Source organism: Copadichromis virginalis, linkage group LG2 (assembly GCF_057382275.1).
Source record: "Copadichromis virginalis isolate Kocher_CV1m ecotype Utaka linkage group LG2, C_Virginalis_male_GT1.1, whole genome shotgun sequence".
NCBI classification, from domain to species: domain Eukaryota; kingdom Metazoa; phylum Chordata; class Actinopteri; order Cichliformes; family Cichlidae; genus Copadichromis; species Copadichromis virginalis.
Genome location: NC_140619.1, coordinates 35,690,431 through 35,712,528, shown reverse-complemented (window position 1 = coordinate 35,712,528; position 22,098 = coordinate 35,690,431). Strand labels below are relative to the sequence as shown.

Here is a 22,098-nt window from a genome sequence, read left to right as displayed (position 1 = left end):
ACACCATCCCTAGATACCAGAACTCTTCCACAAAATCCCTCCCTTTCCCACTTAGAGGTGCTAATTCTCATCACTCATCACCAATCACTTTCCACTTGGCTCCAAACTGTCCCAGTACAAGTGGGAGGTTATGGCTTGATGAAGCTGACAGGAACCACAACATGTACAAAAATTAAAGATGGTGTGAGACCACTGGGAATCTTCAAATCCTGCTCAGACCCAAAGAGAAAGTCGTCATAACCAGAATTTAAACACCAGCAGTTTAATTAATTGCTTACACTGAGATTTTACAGTTAAAAAAAATTAAGTTTCCCCCTGCTGGCACAGCCAAACCTAACAAGCTTACTCCAGAACCAACCATCAATAATCATACCTAAGTGTATGTAGCCATTTCTTAAACATGGTGTTCAAAAATGACCAAAAAGTACAAAATCAAATGCAAATCTACAATGTGTTTCCTCTCTACTCATTTAAGAAGCATTGTTGAGTATTATTGCATTCTTATATTAGATTCTTACATTACATTACATTCTTATTCAATTTGGTATATGAAGAAAGAGCAGGGTTTGGCTTATCTTGCTCCTAATTTATGTCCATAAATTGTAAAAGGAGTCTCCATGCAAAAGTTCTTTCACAGCAACTATTCCTGCTACGTATATCTTTGAAGCAGCTATGTGCCGCACAGTTTGTGTGCCCTCTGGTCTTTGATTTAGGTGGTAAATGAAGGTAGATGAAAGCTTATCTGATGTACAGTGTGGTAAACAGGTTTTGAGTATCCATAGACACCAGCAGATATTCATCTCCCAGATTTTAGATTTCCTTCAGATTTTCTGTGATTGTAGTAGGGCCCAAGCAACATTTGAAGAGAGAGATGTTAAAAATGAGAGAAAATCATTTCAATCTTGTTTGAGTTGCCTAGCTTGTACTTTAGTTGATCTGCTGTCTTTCTGCATTCACAGTATAAAAATAAGGGAGTTGAGATGCGCAGATGTGGTATCTTGGTGAGGACTAACAATCCTGCAGGGTCTTTAGCGAACAATATAAAGTACCTATTCATGTGATTTGGTGCTTTAAAAATAAAAACGGAATTCAATTCAATTAATTTGAAATGAATGGGGAAACCTCCTCCTTTGTCTCGCTCTCTGGAGTCACGTTTTGCTGTCTTAATTAAAATGATAAATTTTTAATCCCAGCAACATCCTGTACCCTGTTTATTTTGGCTGGACTGACGCTAGCAAAATTTGATTTGCTAATATTTGTCGATCATGGATAATTTAGTCATTTGTCTTCCTTATGGCAACCCAAATTGCCTGTACAGCAAATAGATTTTACAACACAGAACAGTTGGCAGTTGTATCTCTTCGGCACATTGACAGTGCTCTATATTAGTCCCAACCAATTTAAATCACACAGGGGAGCAATGATATGTGTACATATCACCGGGAGATGTTAACTTAATATATATCTATCTTTACAAATTATATCCCACTGCAGGTGCATCTTTTTGGAGTCTAACAGTCTCCCACTCGTTTCTTTTTCTCAATTTATCTGTCTACCTCACACAGAGTGGATTACCTCCCATTGTTTGAGGATGCGTTTCAACATCCAGCTGACAACGATTCAAGTGCCAAATCCAATATATTTCAAGTAAACCAGGATTAGGCAGACTAAATCCCATTTGGTGGGGAACATAACTGATTAAATGTTTTTACAAAGGCAGTGGCAAACTTAATTTTGTCAACTCCACGGTCTCCGTGATTATTTACCCAGCACACGTGAGCTCTTGCACCCATCTATCTCTCTCACTCATGTCATCCTCTTTTCCTCCTTTTCCCCCCAGCTGCACTGACACTGCATCCAGAAGCTACTGCTCTTGTTTCAACAAAACATATTATTTTCTAATATCAGTCTACATTTCCTACCTCGTGCTCTTCAAAGGCTCTCAAAGTCCTTCAAGAGGAGCAGCAGATAAAAAAAGACATAATTTATATTCCGCGGTTAACTAATGGAGGAGAAGCAGGTGGTCTGTGTGTGTGCGTTTCTATTGTGGGGATTTTGTGGTGCAGGGACGAACAGCACGGTTCCCTTTGATTTGACTTTGCATGTGTGTGTTTGCGTGTGTCCTCAGGGTTCCATAGAGGAGCGGCTGAAGCAGCTCCAGGATGCACATAGAGACTTTGGCCCCGGATCGCAGCACTTCCTTTCCAGTAAGAGCCATTTTCTGCTATTTGAAGTTGGTGCTTCATGTTGCACCATTCTGTACCACCCTGTGCCGAGGCAGAGAAAAGAAGCCTAGGTGTATTACAGTTTAATGGTGATAAGACTATTAATTGCTGTGTTTGTGTGTGTGCCCGCACTGGGCTGTGTGTGCATTTGGGTTAGAGGTGGAGCTGGGAGGCTTTTGTGCATCTGTCTTTATCATCTCTAGCACGCTGCTGTGATGAGCATTCCCGGTGAAGCTCATCACAAGAGTCATTGCTCTCATTTGAGCAGGGATACATATTTGTGAATTCTGTCTTTTCTTTTACCTACTGCTCTTCAAAGACTACAAAGGAGTAGCAGGAAGGTAGGGGTGGGGGTGGGGCTGTAGGGGGCTGAAAAATTGGATTTACCTTGCCTAGTTTAAACTGATGAAGTGAAGAGGCTGAATGATGCAGGGATCTCTCTGTGCAAGTGCATCTGAAGTGTTGGCGTGTACTTGTGTGTCTCCAGTGTCCTCACCAACCCCATCCAGATTTACTGCTGTCACGCTGGATCAGAGATGCCACACTGGGGCTTATATAGCACTACTTCACTGCCAGCTCAGCCCACTATGCCCTGCAGAGATGTCTGGGTTTATGTCTATGTGGTTTTATGCACCAACATGCCTATATTTCAGCTTGTTTCATATTCCATATAGGACATGGATATGCATATATATGCACACAATTTCTATTGACACAAAACTGTTAAGTATTAAGAATATTCAAAATAATTTACTTTGTGATTCTGAAGAAAAAAGCTGTATTGTATCTAGTAGAGTCACTTAATATATTTTAGTTGCTAGCAGTACGACCCAATTTCTGAAGTGGTGTGATACACGAATAAGTGAAACTTTCCCCAAAAGCAGATATTTGAAAAAATAGGTTTGGCGAATAATGATGTAATATTTACACTTATGTCAAGACGAGTATATTTAGTCTTCATAGTACGATTAGGCCCTATAGTGGAATATTTATAGTCTGATATTAGTACTTTTACTTCAGCTGTGGTGTGTATCTGTGTGTACTGTGATCAGCTCAAACATTAAAACCACCTGCCTGGTGTAGTTCCCCCCTGTGCTGCCAAAAACGGCTCTGACGCACTGAGGCGTGGACTCAGTCCTGAGATGTGTCTGGCATGGAGAAGTTGGCAGTGAGTCCTTTGGGTCTTTTAAGGTGCAGCTGCCTCCGTGTATCAGGCCTGTTCTAGCGATTACAATGTGATCTGGGAAGCTTTGAGATGGAAGCCGTTCAAAAGTTTTGCAGGTTGTTAGGAGCACTGCTACTGTGCTGTTGCTTTGGAAGGGTTGTTAGGGTGAGTGGTAGATGTCCAACTAACTACCAAGATGATAAATTATTGACTTCACCTATGTGCTAGTGTTTTTAATGTGATTTTAATGTTTGGTGTGTTTTATAGATACAGAGCACACAGGTCTGCATTGTCCCATGTCATTAAACAGTGATGGGCAGTGACATGGAGTGTAATTTGGTATTGTCTTTGCACCCTCTTTGATTCTTTGCTGAATCTCCTGTGGTTCAGTTTGGGGGGACCGTTAAATGCTACAGTCATCCCGTGTCACCGTCTTCTCTACCTCCAGTATTCTATTACGCCGTGCCAAACAAACCAATACTCTGTGGAAATCCCACACAATAGACTTGTCTCTTTGGCTGTACTGTGCCTGTTTAGCTCTGTTAAGAAGGCCTGAATGGATATGGTGTCTGGACATGCTGACAGGGACACTGTGCACAATGGCTGTTCATGCATGACATCCCTATTTCAAAATTGATTTTGTCTCTCTGTATTTGTACAGGTTCGGTGCAGATACCATGGGAGCGTGCTATCTCCCCAAACAAAGTGCCCTACTACATCAAGTAAGTGCAACTTCACGGTCAGTGTCTGTGTTGTCGGAGCAAATGTACTTTTTCCACGGCAGATTAAGTCGTTAGATCAAAATTGGGCTCATTTGCTATTTTTCAAAGCTGGTAGACATATTGCATTTTTACCTGTGGTGCAGTATTTTTACGTCTGGTCTTATAGGTATGGCCAAATGTTCTGTGCTCACTTTTTACAGAACACTAATCACAGAAGCCTTAGTCAGTGCTGTCTATTTACAATGCTAGAGGAGTTTATTAAAGCAAGATGAATGCATCGTCAGACAAAAACAGACAAAGGCTTTGCAATTCTATTGACAAGAGAAAGTTAGAAAGAAAAAATATGGAGACACTTGCAGATCAAATGTCATTCACTATTATGTAGAGACAAGGCATTAAATATATCTCTAACAATGGCAGAACATGCTTTTTGCAGTTTCTGGTGATAATTTCTTAAGAATAGCTGACCAAAGACTCTTACATGGCAGGAATACACAGGTTTACACACTGATCCCTCAGTCCATAGCCAGGGACTGGGAATCACCCAAATTGCATCTCAAACTACAACTAATCTGGTAGAAAATAATTGTAGCATTAAGTTATTTAACAGTTGGTGTCTCGAAGTAAACTGTTTCTATATAAAGCCCCTGTTACTGGATGTTCTTTGCTTTGTATCTTCTTATTTTTTATAGTTGAGATCTCACAGTGAGAGAAAGGGCAGTTGAATATGTAGTAGCAAACTGTAGTAGCAGATGTAGCAAACTAATAAAGTCTGTGAAACATGGAGTACCTGCATCATAGTTCAATGATTACACTGAATTTTCATACTGATTTTATTTCCATTATCGTGCTCATGTTAGATGTTTCCTTTAATGGACGTTTTTTTGTTTTTGTTGATGTTGGGTTTTTGTTTTTTGCTTGTTTCAGTTGTATCTGCTCCAGCTACGTCAGTGTCAGTCAACATGAAAGCTGCAATAGAAAATCACTTAATGCTTGTCATGTCAATCACATACTCAAGCTATGCCTATCTCCTCTTCACTTGTCATTATTTTTGTGGTAGAGAAATAAGCTGGGGGGAAAAAAGCCATACGCCATACGCCCAGACCCAGGCCCCTTTGAATCACTGAAGGAAATAGAGAGATGTGGGTGGCATTAAGAGGTCTTAACTGCAAAAACCAACCAATGCCTAGAGATTTTTTTCCTATAATAAACTCTCTTATAACACACAGTGTTCCTCTTGAGAACGATTGTAGAGAGAGAAACTAGTTTTTCTGCGTCAATTTGGGAAAATGTATCCATTGTACAAGCAAATCCATCACGTGGAGTATAATAAACCTTCATTAGATTAGAAACAAATGCTTCCCATTAGCCAAATATTTGTTAAAGAGTGGATCAACTCTAAATGATTAAGACGAAATTCTGTTGTGCCACTGGGAGCCCTGTTTGCCTAAGAACTCATTTATCTGTTTACCTCATCAATACTGTTTATCTTTGGAGCGTTATAGATTTCATAATTGAACCGTGGATATGTTTGTTCAGGAGTGTGTTCATACACTATTGTATATGTATTGCAAACATTGGTACAGTTTGTTCTCCTAAAAGTATTTGTCTTCTTAATCATTTGAAACAAAGCTTCATGGGTTTTGCTTTAGTTCACTAGTCAGTTCTTTATGGGCTATATTACTATTCCAGTGGGAGTGGAAGTAGCATCTGAGTAGCACTCCACTGGGTACCAATCAGTGAGTGCTCGCACAGGTAAAACGATGAGCACTGCCCTAAAAGCCTCCTGGGTCCTGGGCTGGCAGGCTTCCTCATTTGGAGTTTCCCATTTATATTCCTGTGCTTGTTCTTTCTATTGAATCTCTTTTATAGATGCTAAATTTTCTACATTTAAATGTTCCCATCGAGCTAGTCTTGGGAGAGAAAAGTGTAAATGTATTTTCTTTATGCAGATATGAGTTGGATTTTATATTGTTTTTCTGAGGAAAGTCTTTAAAGCTACTGTGATTGGGTCTCCATGAGAGCTGTAGTGTAACAAAACTTTTGATGTCTGCTCTTTCCAATCCTACAATCTTTTGTCTTATCCTAAATAATGGTCACTGTATTCTGCCCTCTGTTTCTCCTCTTTATCTCTTACTTATTACTCGTTCATCTCACTCCTTTTGCTGTCTGCCACACCTGCCAGACTCTACCCCTTTGGCTCATTTGTGCTCCATTTTTACCTCTCTGGCCTGAAAATGAGTACCTCGATTCTTTGCCTTCCTAATGAAATCTTCTTTCCATCAGCCATCAGGCCCAGACAACATGCTGGGACCATCCAAAGATGACAGAACTGTATCAAGCGTTGGGTGAGTAAGGAGACAATTAAAACACCCTCTTGCTCATTCGTCCAGGAACCCCACTGGGCTGCAGCAGAACCAGTAACACGGCACCACCGGGCTTCAGCTTTGAAGGTCCTGTCATATAGCTCATTAAGGGACCTTTATTTCAAACACCTTAGGGACTACATCTCTACTGTCATTAACCTGCGAGGCTCAATTTGCCAGCTCTGTGATTGCTTCTTGCTTAGCCTTTAATTAATTGTGATTAAACGACATCATGTATTTTACCATTAATCTGATGTGACACGGCGAGCTTGCAGGGGAGATAGGCCCGCTGTCAGATACACGTGTTCAGCTTAGAAAAAGGCATGCATGCACACAGACAGATAATAATATTATCACAGTAAACTACTAATGATTTCTGCAGTGGTGTGATAAACAGGGGGGACACATGATGTCTAATTTCTCAATGGTATAGCGGAGTCATGCAGGATGAGTTTGTTTTCTCTAATCTTTCTATCCATCTCTCCTTCTATTAGCGGATCTGAACAACATCAAATTCTCAGCATACAGAACAGCAATGAAGCTGCGGCGGGTTCAGAAAGCTCTGAGACGTACGTACAGTATTTCATCGACGCTATTTTCTGTCTGCTGTGCTGAAATGGCTGGTTAAGTGATATACAGTTATCCTGCACCATAACTAATCCACCGTGACAAGCTCTCTTCAGGAATGAGATATAATGATTAGCTGCGGCATGTTTCTTTATTCGGTTGTCGAAAGCATCAGCGCTCTTTTGTACCCTACATAGAAATGTGGTTGAAAATATTCTTTGCATTTTCCTATACTGTCAGCTTTGAAATGCAGCAATTAAAAGTACTGAAAAACTCAAGAGCCACAAGAAGAACTACTCTACTGCCAGATTCCTTCCTCATTTTCATCACGACCTGAATCGTTAGCATTCTGGGTAATTAGCTATTAATTGGTCCATTTGAGTTACATAATAGGAGGCAATTAGTTTTTGCTGCATGGTTGAAGCTTGATTGTATGCCCCTTCAGGGTCAATACCTCCAACATGGCCTTTCTTTCTTGCTTTCTTTTTCTTCTTCCCTACATCTCATCCATTTCCAGCATTGGTGTAGTACTCGAACTCCCCTGACCACAGACCTTCTCGTATTTGGTATCCCTAAAAGTGCCCAGTTTCACACCTATTCAGTTATTCATGTTCAGCCTGTTTTTCTACCTTCTCTACCTTCATTTACCACTCCCTTTCAACCTTCTTTCCCTTCTAGATCCCACGTTCCTGTAATAAGAACTCACCATGCATGGAGCACTCTAAAAACCCCCTTTCAGTCACGTTCCCACTTCCTTTCTCTTGCCTGCTCTCTTATCTCTCACTCCTCGGGTCTACTAGTTGATATCGTTACAGAACTTAATTGCCAGGCTGCACTGATAACTGCAGAATTCTCGCTCTTTTTTCTCTCTGCACACGTCTTGAATGATTGAGTAGTGCTGCATAAGAAATACATTTTAAGCTGATTCCCTCCCAACCTTTAAAATACTACTGTTATCTCACTCTGTTCTACCACACTACTGTGCTATCCAATTATACCTGGCATCAACGGACACCCTTTTAACTCCACTCTTAGGGATGGGCCATCAAATTAGTTTAGAAGAGCGAAATCAAATTTGTGTCACTGCTCTTGAAACATCTGGTAGGGCTTAAGTGGGCAAAAAGGGTGAATAAGCACTGCTGTCACCCATGCTCTCGTTTGCTGAGGTGTGGATGATGATCCCGCTGTGACTGTATGTGTGTTTGAAAGTGAATGTGGGGTCATGTGTCGTTATATGTGGATGTTTAGGCTTTAGCTCATGTACACATGCTTGTAAACATAACACAATATTGTGCCATATTTATGTCTCTAAATAAATATGTGTTCTTTTTAGTGGATTTAGTGGCACTGAGTAGCCTTGTGGAGATGTTCCGGGAGCAGGAGCTGCAGCAGGCAGATCATGTGATGGATGTGGTTGAGGTGATTCATGGCCTGACAGCTTTGTATGAGAAGCTGGAGGAAGAGAGGTCCGTCCTGGTTAACATTCCACTTTGTGTTGATATGTGTCTTAACTGGCTGCTCAACGTCTATGACAGGTGAGTAGGTTGAAAAAATCAAAAGTGAAATATATATTAAAACTTACTTGTGTTAAGAACTGCAGCAGGTATCTGTGTCTGTATTTCAGCTTCGCTCTTATAAACCAGTGGCTTATCAAGTAGACACAACCAGCAGACATACTTTGTAGTTGGACAAGTTTAAATCCAGCATTAATCTGCCTTTAATGTTTTATCACTGATTTCTATTTCTCTGTTATATTTATACTGATTAATCTGAGTAAAGGGTTTTATAGGGTTGTCTCCGGTTCTGTTCATAATTTTTATGGACAGGATTTCTAGGCGCAGCCAAGTGGCGGAGGGCTTTCACTTTGGTGGCCTCAGAATCTCATCTCTGCTTTTTGCGGATGATGTGGTTCTGTTGGCTTCATCGGGTGGTGGCCTCCAGCTCGCACTGGAACGGTTCGCAGCCGAGTGTGAAGCAGCGGGAATGAGGATCAGCACCTCCAAATCTGAGGCCGTGGTTCTCAGCCGGAAAAGGGTGGAGTGCCCACTCCGGGTCGGGGATGAGTTCCTGCCCCAAGTGGAGGAGTTCAAGTATCTCGGGGTCTTGTTCGCGAGTGATGGGAGAAGGGAGCCGGAGATCGACAGACGGATTGGGGCTGCAGCTGCAGTAATGCGGACGCTGCACCGGTCCGTCGTGGTGAAGAGGGAGCTGAGTGTAAAAGCGAAGCTCTCAATTTACCGGTCGATCTACGTCCCTACCCTCACCTATGGCCACGAGCTGTGGGTAGTGACCGAAAGAACGAGATCGCGGATACAAGCGGCAGAAATGAGCTTCCTCCGAAGGGTGGCTGGCCTCTCCCTTAGAGATAGGGTGAGAAGTTCGGCCATCCGGGAGGGGCTCAGAGTAGAGCAGCTGCTGCTCCACATCGAAAGGAGCCAGCTGAGGTGGTTCGGGCATTTGACAAGGATGCCTCCTGGGCGCCTCCTGGGTGAGGTGTTCCAGGCATGTCCCACCGGGAGGAGGCCCCGGGGCAGACCCAGGACACGCTGGAGAGATTATATCTCTCGGCTGGCCTGGGAACGCCTTGGTGTTCCCCCGGATAAGCTAGAGGAGGTGGCTGGGGAGAGGGAGGTCTGGGCTTCTATGCTTAGGCTGTTGCCCCCGCGACCCGGCCCGGATAAAGCGGATGAAGATGGATGGATGGAAGGTGGATATCAGGGATTTCAAAGAGAAACTGCCCAATTTGAAAGCATTAATGAAAATATAATTTTTTTAAAAAGTTCTTAGGAATGGAGTTAAAAGAAGTGAGCTTACAAAACGAATACGAGACCACACCTGACTCTCCAACCAAACTGTCAGTAGTGCCGCTGCCTCGTGGGTAATGCTGGTAGCAGGTATTAACAAGGAAGAATAATGTATGGAGGGAAAAGGTCAGTATTCATGCAGTGTAAAGCCAAAGCAGTGCAGCATTTTTATTATAAATGACACATTCATTTCTGTCATATAATGCTCATAAAGTTTCATATTATACCCACAGTTCAGGATATTTTAAGTCAGTGCCAAGCTCATATAAACAAAACATCAACAGTGAAGTATCAGTATCCTTACAATATAGGCACTGGTTGCTCGAAGCACAATGTTGCTGAATGTCCGTGAATGAGGCAAAACTGTGGCTTTTATATTGACTATATGGGGCTCTATGGATTTAATTCACATAGCAACTGTAAATCACTTAGATTGTTGAATGTTTTTTATTTTCCATCTGGAATATCAGCTGCTCTCTAGTGGATCCTTGCTTACAACTACTTGATGCTTTATGTAATTCTTAATGAGTAGGATAGTATTAAAGGCTTGAAATGGGTCTAGGATGACCATAATATCAGGATTTTGCAGAACCAGGTCTCATTCAGCACTACTGTTATTGCATCAGGTCACTAGACTTAATAACATTGATCAAATTAAATAAATATGGTACACACTGCATGCACAGTCACTGTTTGTGATGTCATAACTTACTAAAAAATCTATTTTGAACAATTTGTCATTGTCATAAACAAGAGTCTGTTTGCACATTGATGTAACCACAGACATCTGTAAACAGCTACATCGTGACAAAGCCTCCAATAACACTGTCCAGGCAGAGAGCCATTCATCTCCTCTGAGACACAGTCGAAACAAATCCTCTTTGACACAAACACTCACCCATCTTTGTTCCTGATTGACCATTTTCTGCTGTTCTCCGAAGAGAAACCCCTTAGAGCAGCCTCTGAAATCCAGGGATAACCCCACGAGGACTGTAAATGCAGTCTGTAGCTCTTAACTACTTGCTGCTAATGAGAGACAATCAGGGACTTTACCTTCTGAATAAATTCCGGTAATTGCTTTTTGTTTTCCAATAGATAGCAGCGGGGAATGTGAATGAGGTGTGTGTGTGTGTTTGCGTGACCATTTTTACAGCCGTTTTCTTTCAGTGAAATGTGTCCTACAGTATATCGCAGCATACATGTGTCCTCTAGAGACATGCCGCACTAGCAAGGTGAGTAGGAGTGAAGTGTCGCCTGAAGAGCAGCGCTGGGGTACATATTGAAGATGGCATGTGGTACACAGCAGAAAATGTGTGAGAGGAGTTGACAGCCAGTTGTACCCATGTGCTCTAATTTCAGCCCTCAATCTAATAGGGGAATGAATACTCCATTTGACTGTAGTGGTCTAGCCTGAAAAAATCTCTCTACCTCACATTTTGACCCGTTGGTGAATTAGAAGCTTAGTCCCGTGTCTGTCCCTGTTTCTAGCACATCTATAGCATCAATGTTTACTTCTGAGAATTCTCCATTCTTGATTCAATTTCATACATCATTGATTTGAAGTTCTCCGATGAATTTGATGTTCTTGATTTCTCACTTAGCGTTTCAAATGTTAATTTGATAAGCCCGGTTTGTGCCAATGGTGCTCAGCTCGGCACTAAATTCTTTCCGGCTGCGAACAGTGTTGTTGTGTTGGCCCCTCAGATCAAAGTATGGTAGCTTATACTCAATTTTTATTTTTAAAATTTCAAACTGAGAAAAAAGGTGGACACACCATTGTCCACGTCGATGGTCTCGCTACTTGCAATTGATTATTGGCTATTATTTCAGCTTGGGGCAGCACTTTTGAGGCTCACTGAATGTGAGTGTGATTTATGAATGTGTTTACGCTATAAGCGTGCACGTCTCTGAGTGACATTGTGTTGTTATGAGCTTGTTATTGCTCTTCTTGGCATAAACCGATGGACACGATACTTTACCGAGTCCCAGTAGTGCCTTTAGTTACTCTGATTATGTTCTAATACAATTTCACACTACTGCACTGACCTACACTCCACTTCTTTTGACCCATGTAATTCCTCCACACTTTGTCCCTCCCAGCAGGGCTCAAGCAACGTGTGAATTAATTATCATGACCCAGTGCGCCATGATTTGAGATTATTCACCATTCAGAAACTGTCACATTTGAACACTTTTTTTTTTCGCTTTCCTTTCTGCAGTGCTCGAAATGGCAAAATGCGAGTTCTCAGCTTCAAGATGGGATTGGTGACCTTGTGCAATGCAGACGTCCAAGAGAAGTACAAATGTAAGTCTGATGCTCGCTCATGTGCCTAATGCATCTCCTCAACTGCAAACAATGAGCCAAAACAAAACCGGCCTGATTGCCAGTATTACATAAAGACATCCACTTACTCTAATGGAGGAAATGACTCTGCTTCCATTATGGAGAAGGCATTTTTACTTGTACAAAGTACATCAGGAGCCTTAAAAGGATTGCTGGCCAAAGACACCATTCATGCACACTCTCATGGCTCTCATTCATTTTTTCACAGGTCAATTAGGAAAGATCTTAGGATTTTTCTGCATCTTTTTTTTTTTTTTTTTACCATAAATTAAGCTGTAATATTTTATTAGTGCAGGTCAGGAGGTGGAGCAGGTCATCTGCTAATCAGACGGTTGGTTATCTATAGATAGGTAGGTAGATAGATAGATACTGAAACTGTTAGTTAACCTTTACGTATTGGTAAAATAGTGAGGGAGCATTTGAACTAACAATGGTTGGAGCTGGAGCAGCTTGTAGTTGATACATGATTTGAAAAAAAAAATGCTCACACTCTCCTATGCCAAGATTATTTATGCCTGGCATACCATCTGTGTCAGGTCTAAGACTGAAAGATAACAGATTTTCCTTCAGTGGTCCCAGAGGTGAGTTAGGCCCCCCTTTTCTTGGTTAAAGGGGTTCAACCAGTCCATATTTGTCACTAAATTCCTATTTTCAAAATAATTGATAGATAAAAGTAAATATAAATAAATAATAAATACAAATTCCATCAACCTTGACAAATAAATTCTGGAAAGCAACCTACTTGTGATTACTACTGAGTCCTCAACCTTCTAGTAACAGAAATACAACTTTATTGTACTTTTTCAGCATTCTTAAGTGTTATGTTTAATTTGTGTTTCCTCTATTATGTCCTTTGACATTTGTATCAGTGTAAAAAACAAAAATCAAAGGTCAGGAAATACAGCATCAAAAGTACAGACGCTGGCTGCAGTGGACACTTTTTCATTGTTTTTACCCCTGATCTGTAAAACCTAATGGGGTGCTGTCATCAGCCATCTTTGTCCCATGCAGCAAACCCAGTTTTACTACAAAGTTTGCAACATTTGCAGGCTGCACACTTAATATCCTGTATTCTCTATAAATCATGTAAAAAATAAAACAAACAAACTCTTTTTTTAATTAAACAGCTCAGTGTTTGACTTTGACTTCAACACACCAGAGTTCTAATTATGAGGGTGTACATGGTGCTGGCTGTTTAACATGTGCCTTTATTTAGTCCTCTTGCCCAGGTGTTATGGGCAAGAGGGATCCATGGTACGCCTGTACTGGCATTGTGCCTGTCAGCATTCATCTCCTCAGCGACAGGCTGACTCCCAGCTAGCTTCGTAAAGATCTCATTCAAAACCCTGGCAGGACTCTACTTATGCAGGTCTTTCATCTCCAAGCTGACCAGCCAGACCACTAATACCAATTCTGTCTCTCTCTGTATGTCATGAAAGTAAACATTATTCCACAGTGCTTTGTTTGGAAACCTTATATCTGAAATGTGAGGTCCATTGGTAATAAAGTTTTTCATCTATTCCATATTTTATTGCTCAGCGTGTATGCTCTTATTTTAAATGAAGTATGCCATTTCTTTTAATTACCCTAATGTGCTTTCATTTGAGATTTAATTCATAATTTACATTTTGAGACAGCGCTGCTGTATAATCAGTTTAAATAATTCTAATTAATAAACATTTTGCAGACTTATTCCGCCAGGTGTCTGCTCCAGGAGGTTTAACAGACCAGCGTCACCTCAGCCTGCTGCTCCACGAAGCCATTCAGATCCCCCGCCAGTTGGGTGAAGTTGCTGCTTTTGGGGGCAGCAATGTGGAGCCAAGTGTCCGTAGCTGCTTCCGCATGGTGAGGACACGCTCGCATGCATGCACGCTCAAGGAAATCCAGAGAAAAGCAACAAAGCATGCACAGTTTGCTGATACATAAACATGTGTTGGAGGAGATGTCAATTCAAATCCTGCTGCTGTGGCCTTTGTGTGGATAATTTTTTGTTCATACCTCAACATATTCACACACTGTAACATAAGTGCTAGTTTCAATTTTTGAAACAATACCTTAATTGCTACCATGAGGAATTTGAAAGACACCTTGAAAACTTAATTGTAATGCAATCATTTTTTAAAACCACTTATTAATCTCCAGGAAAATAATTAAAGACCTCTAATTATTCCGAATTGAATTTGTCTACACCAAAGCGGCATTACAAATAGAGAAAAATGAATGCCAAAATTAAACATTTGCTGGTGGATGAGTTCCATAACAACCCACATATAAAAATAAAACCGTGTCACGACTCACATCAGAAGCTGCCAGATTTGCAAAGTTGTGTTTTACTGACATTAGCACATTTTTAATTCCTACAAAGAAAAAAGATTCTCCGTGCACATCTATAGTAAGTAGACACATTAATCTGCTGTGCCGAAAAAAGCCAGAAACTACACCAAACACATTATTACAGGGTCAGGGTTAGACAATACGTGATGTGACTAGCACATCAAGTAGCAAGAAGATGCTTTGTGTCTTTTACATGTTCTAAATTTGTCTGAATTTGCATACGTGGTGTAGGTTTCAAGAGCTTTAAGGCATGACATTCAATTTGGGACCTCAGGTAATTACTGAGTTATTAGGAAGAGGACAGTTTTTGTTTTTTTTCCTGAATGATGGCCTTTTAATTCCCTCATTTTCAAAGCAGGTTCTAATTATACACGCTCTATTCTGGCCCATGCTTGCTGTATCAGCTACGGCTGATTAAAATCAATTCCTTTCTCTACTTGCTCCATGCCAGGGCATTTAGTTGTAGCTAAAATATGAATTTAATGTGAATTTGGGGGTGACCCATTTGCCTGTTTACCACTTGACTTTGAAAGTGAGGTAGATCACTTTGTGGGGCATCACTTTTCGTATATAAACACAGGCTTCTACACAATAGAAGTGTTTGCTGAAGGTGTTACTTTATGTGTAAGTTTATGGGAAAAACTCTTTCCATAACAATTTTCATATCCTGCCAAAAGTGATGTATTGTAGAAGTCCATGTTGTTTAATTGCCACATTGTGAGGCGTTCTCGTGGATAACTGGATGTTTATCACTCTATTTTCCCTGCTGGTATTTAAAACATCCCATCTGCTGTGTGCCTCTTTGCGATGCAGCGGCATGCACAGCATAGTCAGCGCCAGTTCCAGGTGTTCGGTATGCAAGGGGCTGCTATTTGACCTCCCACATGGAGCAAAGCTGGCTACTAACAGAGAGAAGCTCCTTCATCCCCTGGAGACTCTACACCTCTGTACACCTCACAGTCTGTGTGATCAGTGCACATACACGCACACATTTATTATGTTACCCTGCCTGAGCAGTGGAGGGAGCCCCAGGGAAATCAACCTCTTAATGCATCTCTGATGCAGACTTAATGAGAATTTAGCACATCATGGATTTTAAGCGCTTGGCGAGTCATTCTTTTATTAGGTTGACTTCCTTTTTATCCCACTTTCTGGAATTCCCAACAAGCTATCTGCTGGAGAGACAGAGAACCCACAAACATCAAATCAAATCAAATCACTTTTATTGTCACATCACATGTGCAGGCACACTGGCACAGCACATGCGAGTGAAATTCTTGTGTGCGAGCCCCACAAGCAACAGAGATGTGCAAACACAACAACACAAACGAGCAAAATACAAGAATGTTATGCAGTGTACACAGAAACTAAATTTATGTCTCTTTTACTGTGGCTCTATAACTGTTTAGGTTGTTGCATAAAAGCGAAAGATATCTCAAAGCGGTTTACCTTTTCTTTCATGCTCTTTGTCCCGCTCTTATCTTTTCTATTCTCTTTGAGTCCTTATTTTCAGCAAAACAATACTCCTTGTGCGAGTAGGTTAGCAAAGGAAACATACTTTCTTCTTTAATTACTTTACATATCTCACTTGCTGCTGGTCTATATTTGGATTGTTTACAGTCTTCTGCGCTTCTTTCCTCCCCTAATCTTCCTTTTTCAGGCCCCAGGGAAACCCGCTATTGAGGTGTCTCACTTCCTGGAGTGGATGAGCCTTGAGCCGCAGTCCATGGTTTGGCTGCCTGTGCTTCACCGAGTGGCTGCTGCAGAGTCAACAAAGCACCAGGCCAAATGCTACGTCTGCAAGCAATGTCCCATAAAGGGCTTCAGGTAGGCAAGTGTTATGTGCAAAGATGTACTGCATAAAATGATAAATATGGATCTGAAGTGATATGGGCTAATTAAAAGGAAATCAAAATCAATCAGTCAACTGCAGCATAGCAATGAGAAACATACAGCGCATGCTATAAGACAAATAGTCAACCAACAATCCAAATAATAAGTAGGAAACATAAAGCAAAGACTCAAGAATGAACCTGGTTCTGCTAGAGCGCATCATATCGACCACCTTATACATTATTTAGAAAGAGCTGTTTTTCAGCTGCCTATGCTGCTTATAAGGATATAAGCAGTTTACTGCTTATATCCTTATAAGCAGTAAACTGTGCGACGGCCCACCATCTACACTTCCTGCTTCTCGCAGTTTACTTCCAGCAGCAGCCTGGGTGGGTTGTCAGAGAAGTGGCTGCACCTGAGAAGTGGGAGTATCCAAGTGCTCTTCCAGTCTTTGTCTGTGCAGCTTCCGCTTCTTCATGATGTTCCTGATTTGATAGGATATGTTGGTTCTAGCATCCTTGCCCAACAACCTGTGCAACAACCATACACCACCGACACCAAAAACTTTAACACCAAACTATATTGAACTCTGCTTTGTGAGCCTGCATGTGCCTCTGATATATCTAAAATAATCACCCTAGGATCTTTTTGCACTTTATTACCTACAAATTCTAAACTTGAGTTTATTACAGAATTAAAAGTCCATTTCAGAATGGAAATGCTGGAAAATCTAGTTTATAATAAAAATGATGAGAGATAATGAGGAAAAGCTGCACACTCCATTGCAGATACTATAGTATTAGCATCACGCTTGAAGGTTTCTGAACAAAACTGGCCCAAAAAATTAATATAATGCAGGATGTCGTTTGAAGTCTCTCTGAGTATTAATATTGTTTATTTTCATCAAATGTTGTGAAGAATATAAGTGATGTATGTGCACGTCTATATGTAATAATAGCAGTTACTATTTCACATTCATACACAAAGCACAAAACTGAAAGCAATTTGAATGCGTCATTCGTCTTATTTAGATAAGATTAGACACACAAACCATTATTTTCTCTGCACTCGTTTTTTGGGGGGTTTTTGTCACTTTGAAGAAAAACCCCCAAAAGGTCTCAGCGTGACGGTGTAAACAGATTTATGTCCCAACAGCAGGATAACACAACTACACACACTGAGCCACTCTACTCTGTCTGGTTCTCTTGCAAACATCAGTTGAGCCTCTCTTTTATATTGATCTTGACAGGTATCGCAGTCTGAAGCAGTTCAATGTGGACATCTGCCAGACATGTTTTCTAACCGGGCGCACAACCAAGGGAAAGAAGCTGCACTACCCCATCATGGAGTACTATACACCAGTAAGACAAACATTAGCTAGTGCTCTTACGGAATACAAATTCAAGTTCCTAGTGATGGATAGAGCCCAGCTGTACTCCAACGAAAAGGGAAAAAAATGTACTCCTGTCTCCTGATTTCTGCTGCCAGACATGGATTAGGCACCTTTCCACTGTACGGACTCTATCATCTATAATACTGTTACATATCCTTATAGTTATCTGTAGTATGCAGAGACTGAGCACTACTCAGCAGCAATATCCTTTTGACTTGAACGGTGCACATAAAGTGGGATTTGGAGCACAAAACTCCAATAAGACCAAAGTCTTAAACAAGTGCATGTACATTGTCCAAAGTCGAGTTCATTCTAAATGAGTAGCTGTTGCACTGTTGCTGGAGTGCTGGAGTGTACTGAGATGGTGCCAGATTAAATCTTTAATCAATTCCAAGCTGCAAAATATGGCAAAGGGCCATCCGTACAATGTGTTTTTTTTCTCAGTGGACAATATTTTATGTTTGCTAGCTGCAGTTTTTTCCCCACCAACTAGGCAGGCAGGCGCCCATAGATTTCTACACTGATTGAGAGAGTAGGAAAGAGAATCAGAGAGGGGGGGAAAAGAGGCGAGAGTTTAGACAAAATATAAAGGATCGACAGAGAACAGCAGTAGAAACTGAATGAAAAAGCACAGTGTGGAAAAAAGTTGGTAAAGTCAAAACAAACCGGCTTCAAGGCAGACTGGATACATTTTAAATGAGGTAATGTTGGAGAACGCAACATTTCCAAGAAAACTAAAGTTGTATAAATTGTCTCCCACCCATCACCTCAACTTTACCCACTTACCCCATGTGCACCTAAATCACACTACAGACAACCTCAGGAGAAAAGATGAGGGACTTTGCCAAGACTCTGAAGAACAAGTTCAGATCAAAGCAGTACTTCACGAAGCACCCGCAGAGAGGTTACCTGCCAGTGCAGTCAGTGCTGGAAGCTGATACCTCAGAGACGTGAGTCCTGCACATAAACACACACAGAACACAGTCATCTCTCTCCTGTCATCTGTCCCTCACTGACTCACTGTTACACCCATACATACTCCTGCTGTTGCAGGCTAATTATCATGCTGACTCACTCAGATGGGTTAAAGAGAAAGCTCTGTGTTCAGGATTAAAATAATGTTAGTCCTGTGATCTCATTCTGGCTCGGGAGCAGTGTTCACATGACTGAGTCTCATTTAAAGTGGGAAACAGGCAATGAGACTAGCATCCATTAGATCATCGTGAAGCATTGCTTCAGGCTACGATGTACCCAGGATGATTTACACAATTATGGGTCCAGGTTTTGGCCCATTTTTATGGTCATCTTTTATGACTATTTTATAAATGTCCAACAAATAAGGATAAAGGAATATCTGTCCTGCCAACTAACAATGAGCTAGAGCTAAAGATTCAGTATATGGTTATAATAGGAGCTTATTAAAAAGGTATGGTCCTGACCTTGCGACATTAAGCCTGCCCTCGTCAGACAAAGGGAAGACCATTAAATTGCCTTTTTCCAGCTAAGATCTCAGTCATATGATAAAGTGCTTTTGGTTGAAGATTACATCTCGGCAATGTCATTTTGCAGCAGCATACATAAAAACATACTAATCCATAAATTTGCCTAGGGCACAAAATGGAAAAATAATTGGAAACAATGCTTGACCTTCATATTTAGAGATGAAATATATTCAACGAATAAATGCAGCAGCTTTCATTACGTGTCAGGAGGGGCTTTTTTTCTGTACCCCTCAATTTAGGGCAGCATTATGATCAACATCATGCTGTGCCTTCACATACTCAAGATTCTTAGTGCATAAAGCCATTTTGTTAAAAAGAGCTTACTATACAGATGTCCTCGCTCCTAATCTTCTGATCAACTCATTACTTATGCAGCCCACTCACAAGCCAGAGATGATGGCTTTCAAAACCATCACACATTCTTCCTGTAAAATCACCGGACCTCTGTCAGAATCCCTTTGTGCTTCCCTAAATAAAGTTTTTCCTGAAGTCTCTTTGGTTTGTTGCAGTGGTAGTAGTAGTAGTAGTAGTAGAATGCTAATTTTTCAGTTTTGCTTTTCTGCAGCCACACGTTCATGTTTTGAAAGAGTTAAAAATTGCATCTGTGAAGTATTGACGGTGGCGCCTTTTGTTCCCAGACCGTGCTCCTCGCCCAAGCTGCCCCATGCAGACACACACAGCAGGATTGAACATTATGCCAGCAGGTATGTGGCTTTCTGCACTGTGCTATCTATCAAATCATTACTACGGAGTCTTCTTTCCATTCTCCAAATCAACCACCCCCTTCCCGCCCACCCCCTTACATACATTCACTCCACCCCACTTTTCCCTCTTCTTCTCCCCTTTCTGTTCTCTCACCCTTTAGTCTTTGCCACACTCTAATTGAGGTATTGATTTGTCTGCGTTGTGCACTGTACTCCAGCTAGGATAGAGGCTGTATTACCCAGCGGTTTCCTTCACTCTTATGCGCCACACAAACACAGTGAAGTTTGTGACCATTGTGTGTACGTGTGTGTGTACGTGTGTGTAGAGGTCAGCAGGGCTCAGCGTGCCTAGCAGCTTGTCACTTACTGGGGCAGTGAGCCCATTGGTCACCTGGGAGCTGTCGGTGTGGCTTAGTGTCTGTTTGACAGCATACAGGGCACACCACTGGACTCCCACACTCCTGGCAGCTCTGCCCACAGTGCAGTGTGCATGCATGTGTGTTTGTGTATATGTGTGTGTGTTTTGGTAAGTGTGCCACTGTGTATTGTTTCCCCTAGGCTCTTACACACAACTGCTTCACACACTGCCAAAACATAGGGAATATGCACCAAAGAGAAAGCAAGTACAATTGTCCTCTTTACCCCCTTTATCTCTTCCCTTTTCCCTCCTCCTATATCTTCTTTGCCCCTTTTTTTCCTTTTGCTATCTGCAATCTCTCTCTTCTTTTGTCTCCCACCCTATTTTGCTGCTTTTTATAGGTATCTAACCCCTTTTCTCTTATTCTTTAACATATTTTCTATTTTGTCATCTTGGATTCAATAATTTGTTTTCAGTCATGCTACAATTTTCTGAAAAGGCTGTTCAGTCATATTGGTCTCAAGTAGTTTCATTCTGTAATTGTAGCTGCCACAATCACAGAAATAAACAACAAATAAAGAAAGTGGGAAAAGCGGTCATGTACCTCAGACAACAATCTAATTTGGTAAAAGTAAGACACATTTATTTGCAAATTTTCAATCTCCTGAGAATATTTTAGAAAAATGTGCACAGTTGGAAACATTTTCTCAGAAGCAATTGTACCATAATAATTTCGCATGTCTTTAAACTATATATGTTTCTCATGTCTGTTTTCTGCATATAAAATAATGACTTTGGGCTCCTCACCAGCAATGGAGTCCCAAAATAGTTAAATGATTTATCTTTCAAATTAATAAATGGTGTCTCATATTGATGAGACACTATAATGTGGTTCAGTAGTACACAACGCACATTGTCTCCATACTTACTTAATCATTTTGTGGCAAATATTCAGCAAGGAAACATTCTTCAGTGATTTTGATCCATATTGACATGATAGGATCACACGTCACCAGCTCTACCACACCCCTAAGATGATCTATGACTGAGATCTGGTGGCTGTGAAGGTCATTTGAGTACAGTGAACTCATTGTCAGCAGTACTAAGATAATACCTAGTATGGTTGTGTGTAACTAGCAGTTCTTTAGAGTTATTGCTGTCTTTATAACATCTCAAAGAGGTCTATTCATTCTTCTCTGACCTCTGATATCAACAAGGCATGTTTGCCCAGAGAGCTGCCACTCACTGGATATTTTTCTTACTTTCAGACCATTCTCTTTAAACCCTAGAGATGGTTGCGTGGGGAAAATCCAAGTATATCAGCAGTTTCTGCAATACTTACACCAGCCTATCTGGCATCAACAACCATACCACGTTCAAAGTCACTTAAATCACCTTTCATCCCCATTGTGGTGCTTGGTTTCAGCACAGAGGCACTAAAAGCTGCATAACACTTTCAATACATGTGCAACACTCATTACTAGCATCAATTTGTTTATTTGCAATAGTAAAACAAAAACCTTTCTACAAATTATTCCTAAATGTGTTCAACAGTGAATACAATTCTTTACACAGATGTTTATATGTCTAACTCTATATCCACACAAATGGGTCAAGCTGTTATGGTGTTATCATTATCTTATCAACCATTTAATATTACACACCAGGTGTTTTTCAGTGTTGTAACATGAACGTTTTAAGTGTAGGTTTATTGGTAAGCACTAAAAAACTGATTGCTGTATAGCTTTGTACAATTTAGTTTTACTGAGTTCAAATCCGAG

The 22,098-nt window shown here is 41.0% G+C and overlaps 1 protein-coding gene across 3 annotated transcripts in view; it reads left to right on the top strand.

Annotated features, from left to right (window-relative positions):
- Positions 1-22,098, top strand: part of drp2 (dystrophin related protein 2) — a 188,390-nt gene that overhangs the window by 151,742 nt on the left and 14,550 nt on the right. For all 3 annotated transcript variants that reach the window (XM_085432965.1, XM_085432959.1, XM_085432971.1), the window contains exons 9-19: positions 2,129-2,207; positions 4,052-4,112; positions 6,399-6,460; positions 6,973-7,047; positions 8,379-8,580; positions 12,069-12,154; positions 13,881-14,038; positions 16,188-16,354; positions 17,610-17,721; positions 18,567-18,703; positions 19,894-19,959. In XM_085432965.1, the coding sequence (XP_085289091.1) occupies positions 2,129-2,207; positions 4,052-4,112; positions 6,399-6,460; positions 6,973-7,047; positions 8,379-8,580; positions 12,069-12,154; positions 13,881-14,038; positions 16,188-16,354; positions 17,610-17,721; positions 18,567-18,703; positions 19,894-19,959 (1,205 nt within the window). The remainder of the gene's footprint in view (positions 1-2,128; positions 2,208-4,051; positions 4,113-6,398; positions 6,461-6,972; positions 7,048-8,378; positions 8,581-12,068; positions 12,155-13,880; positions 14,039-16,187; positions 16,355-17,609; positions 17,722-18,566; positions 18,704-19,893; positions 19,960-22,098) is intronic.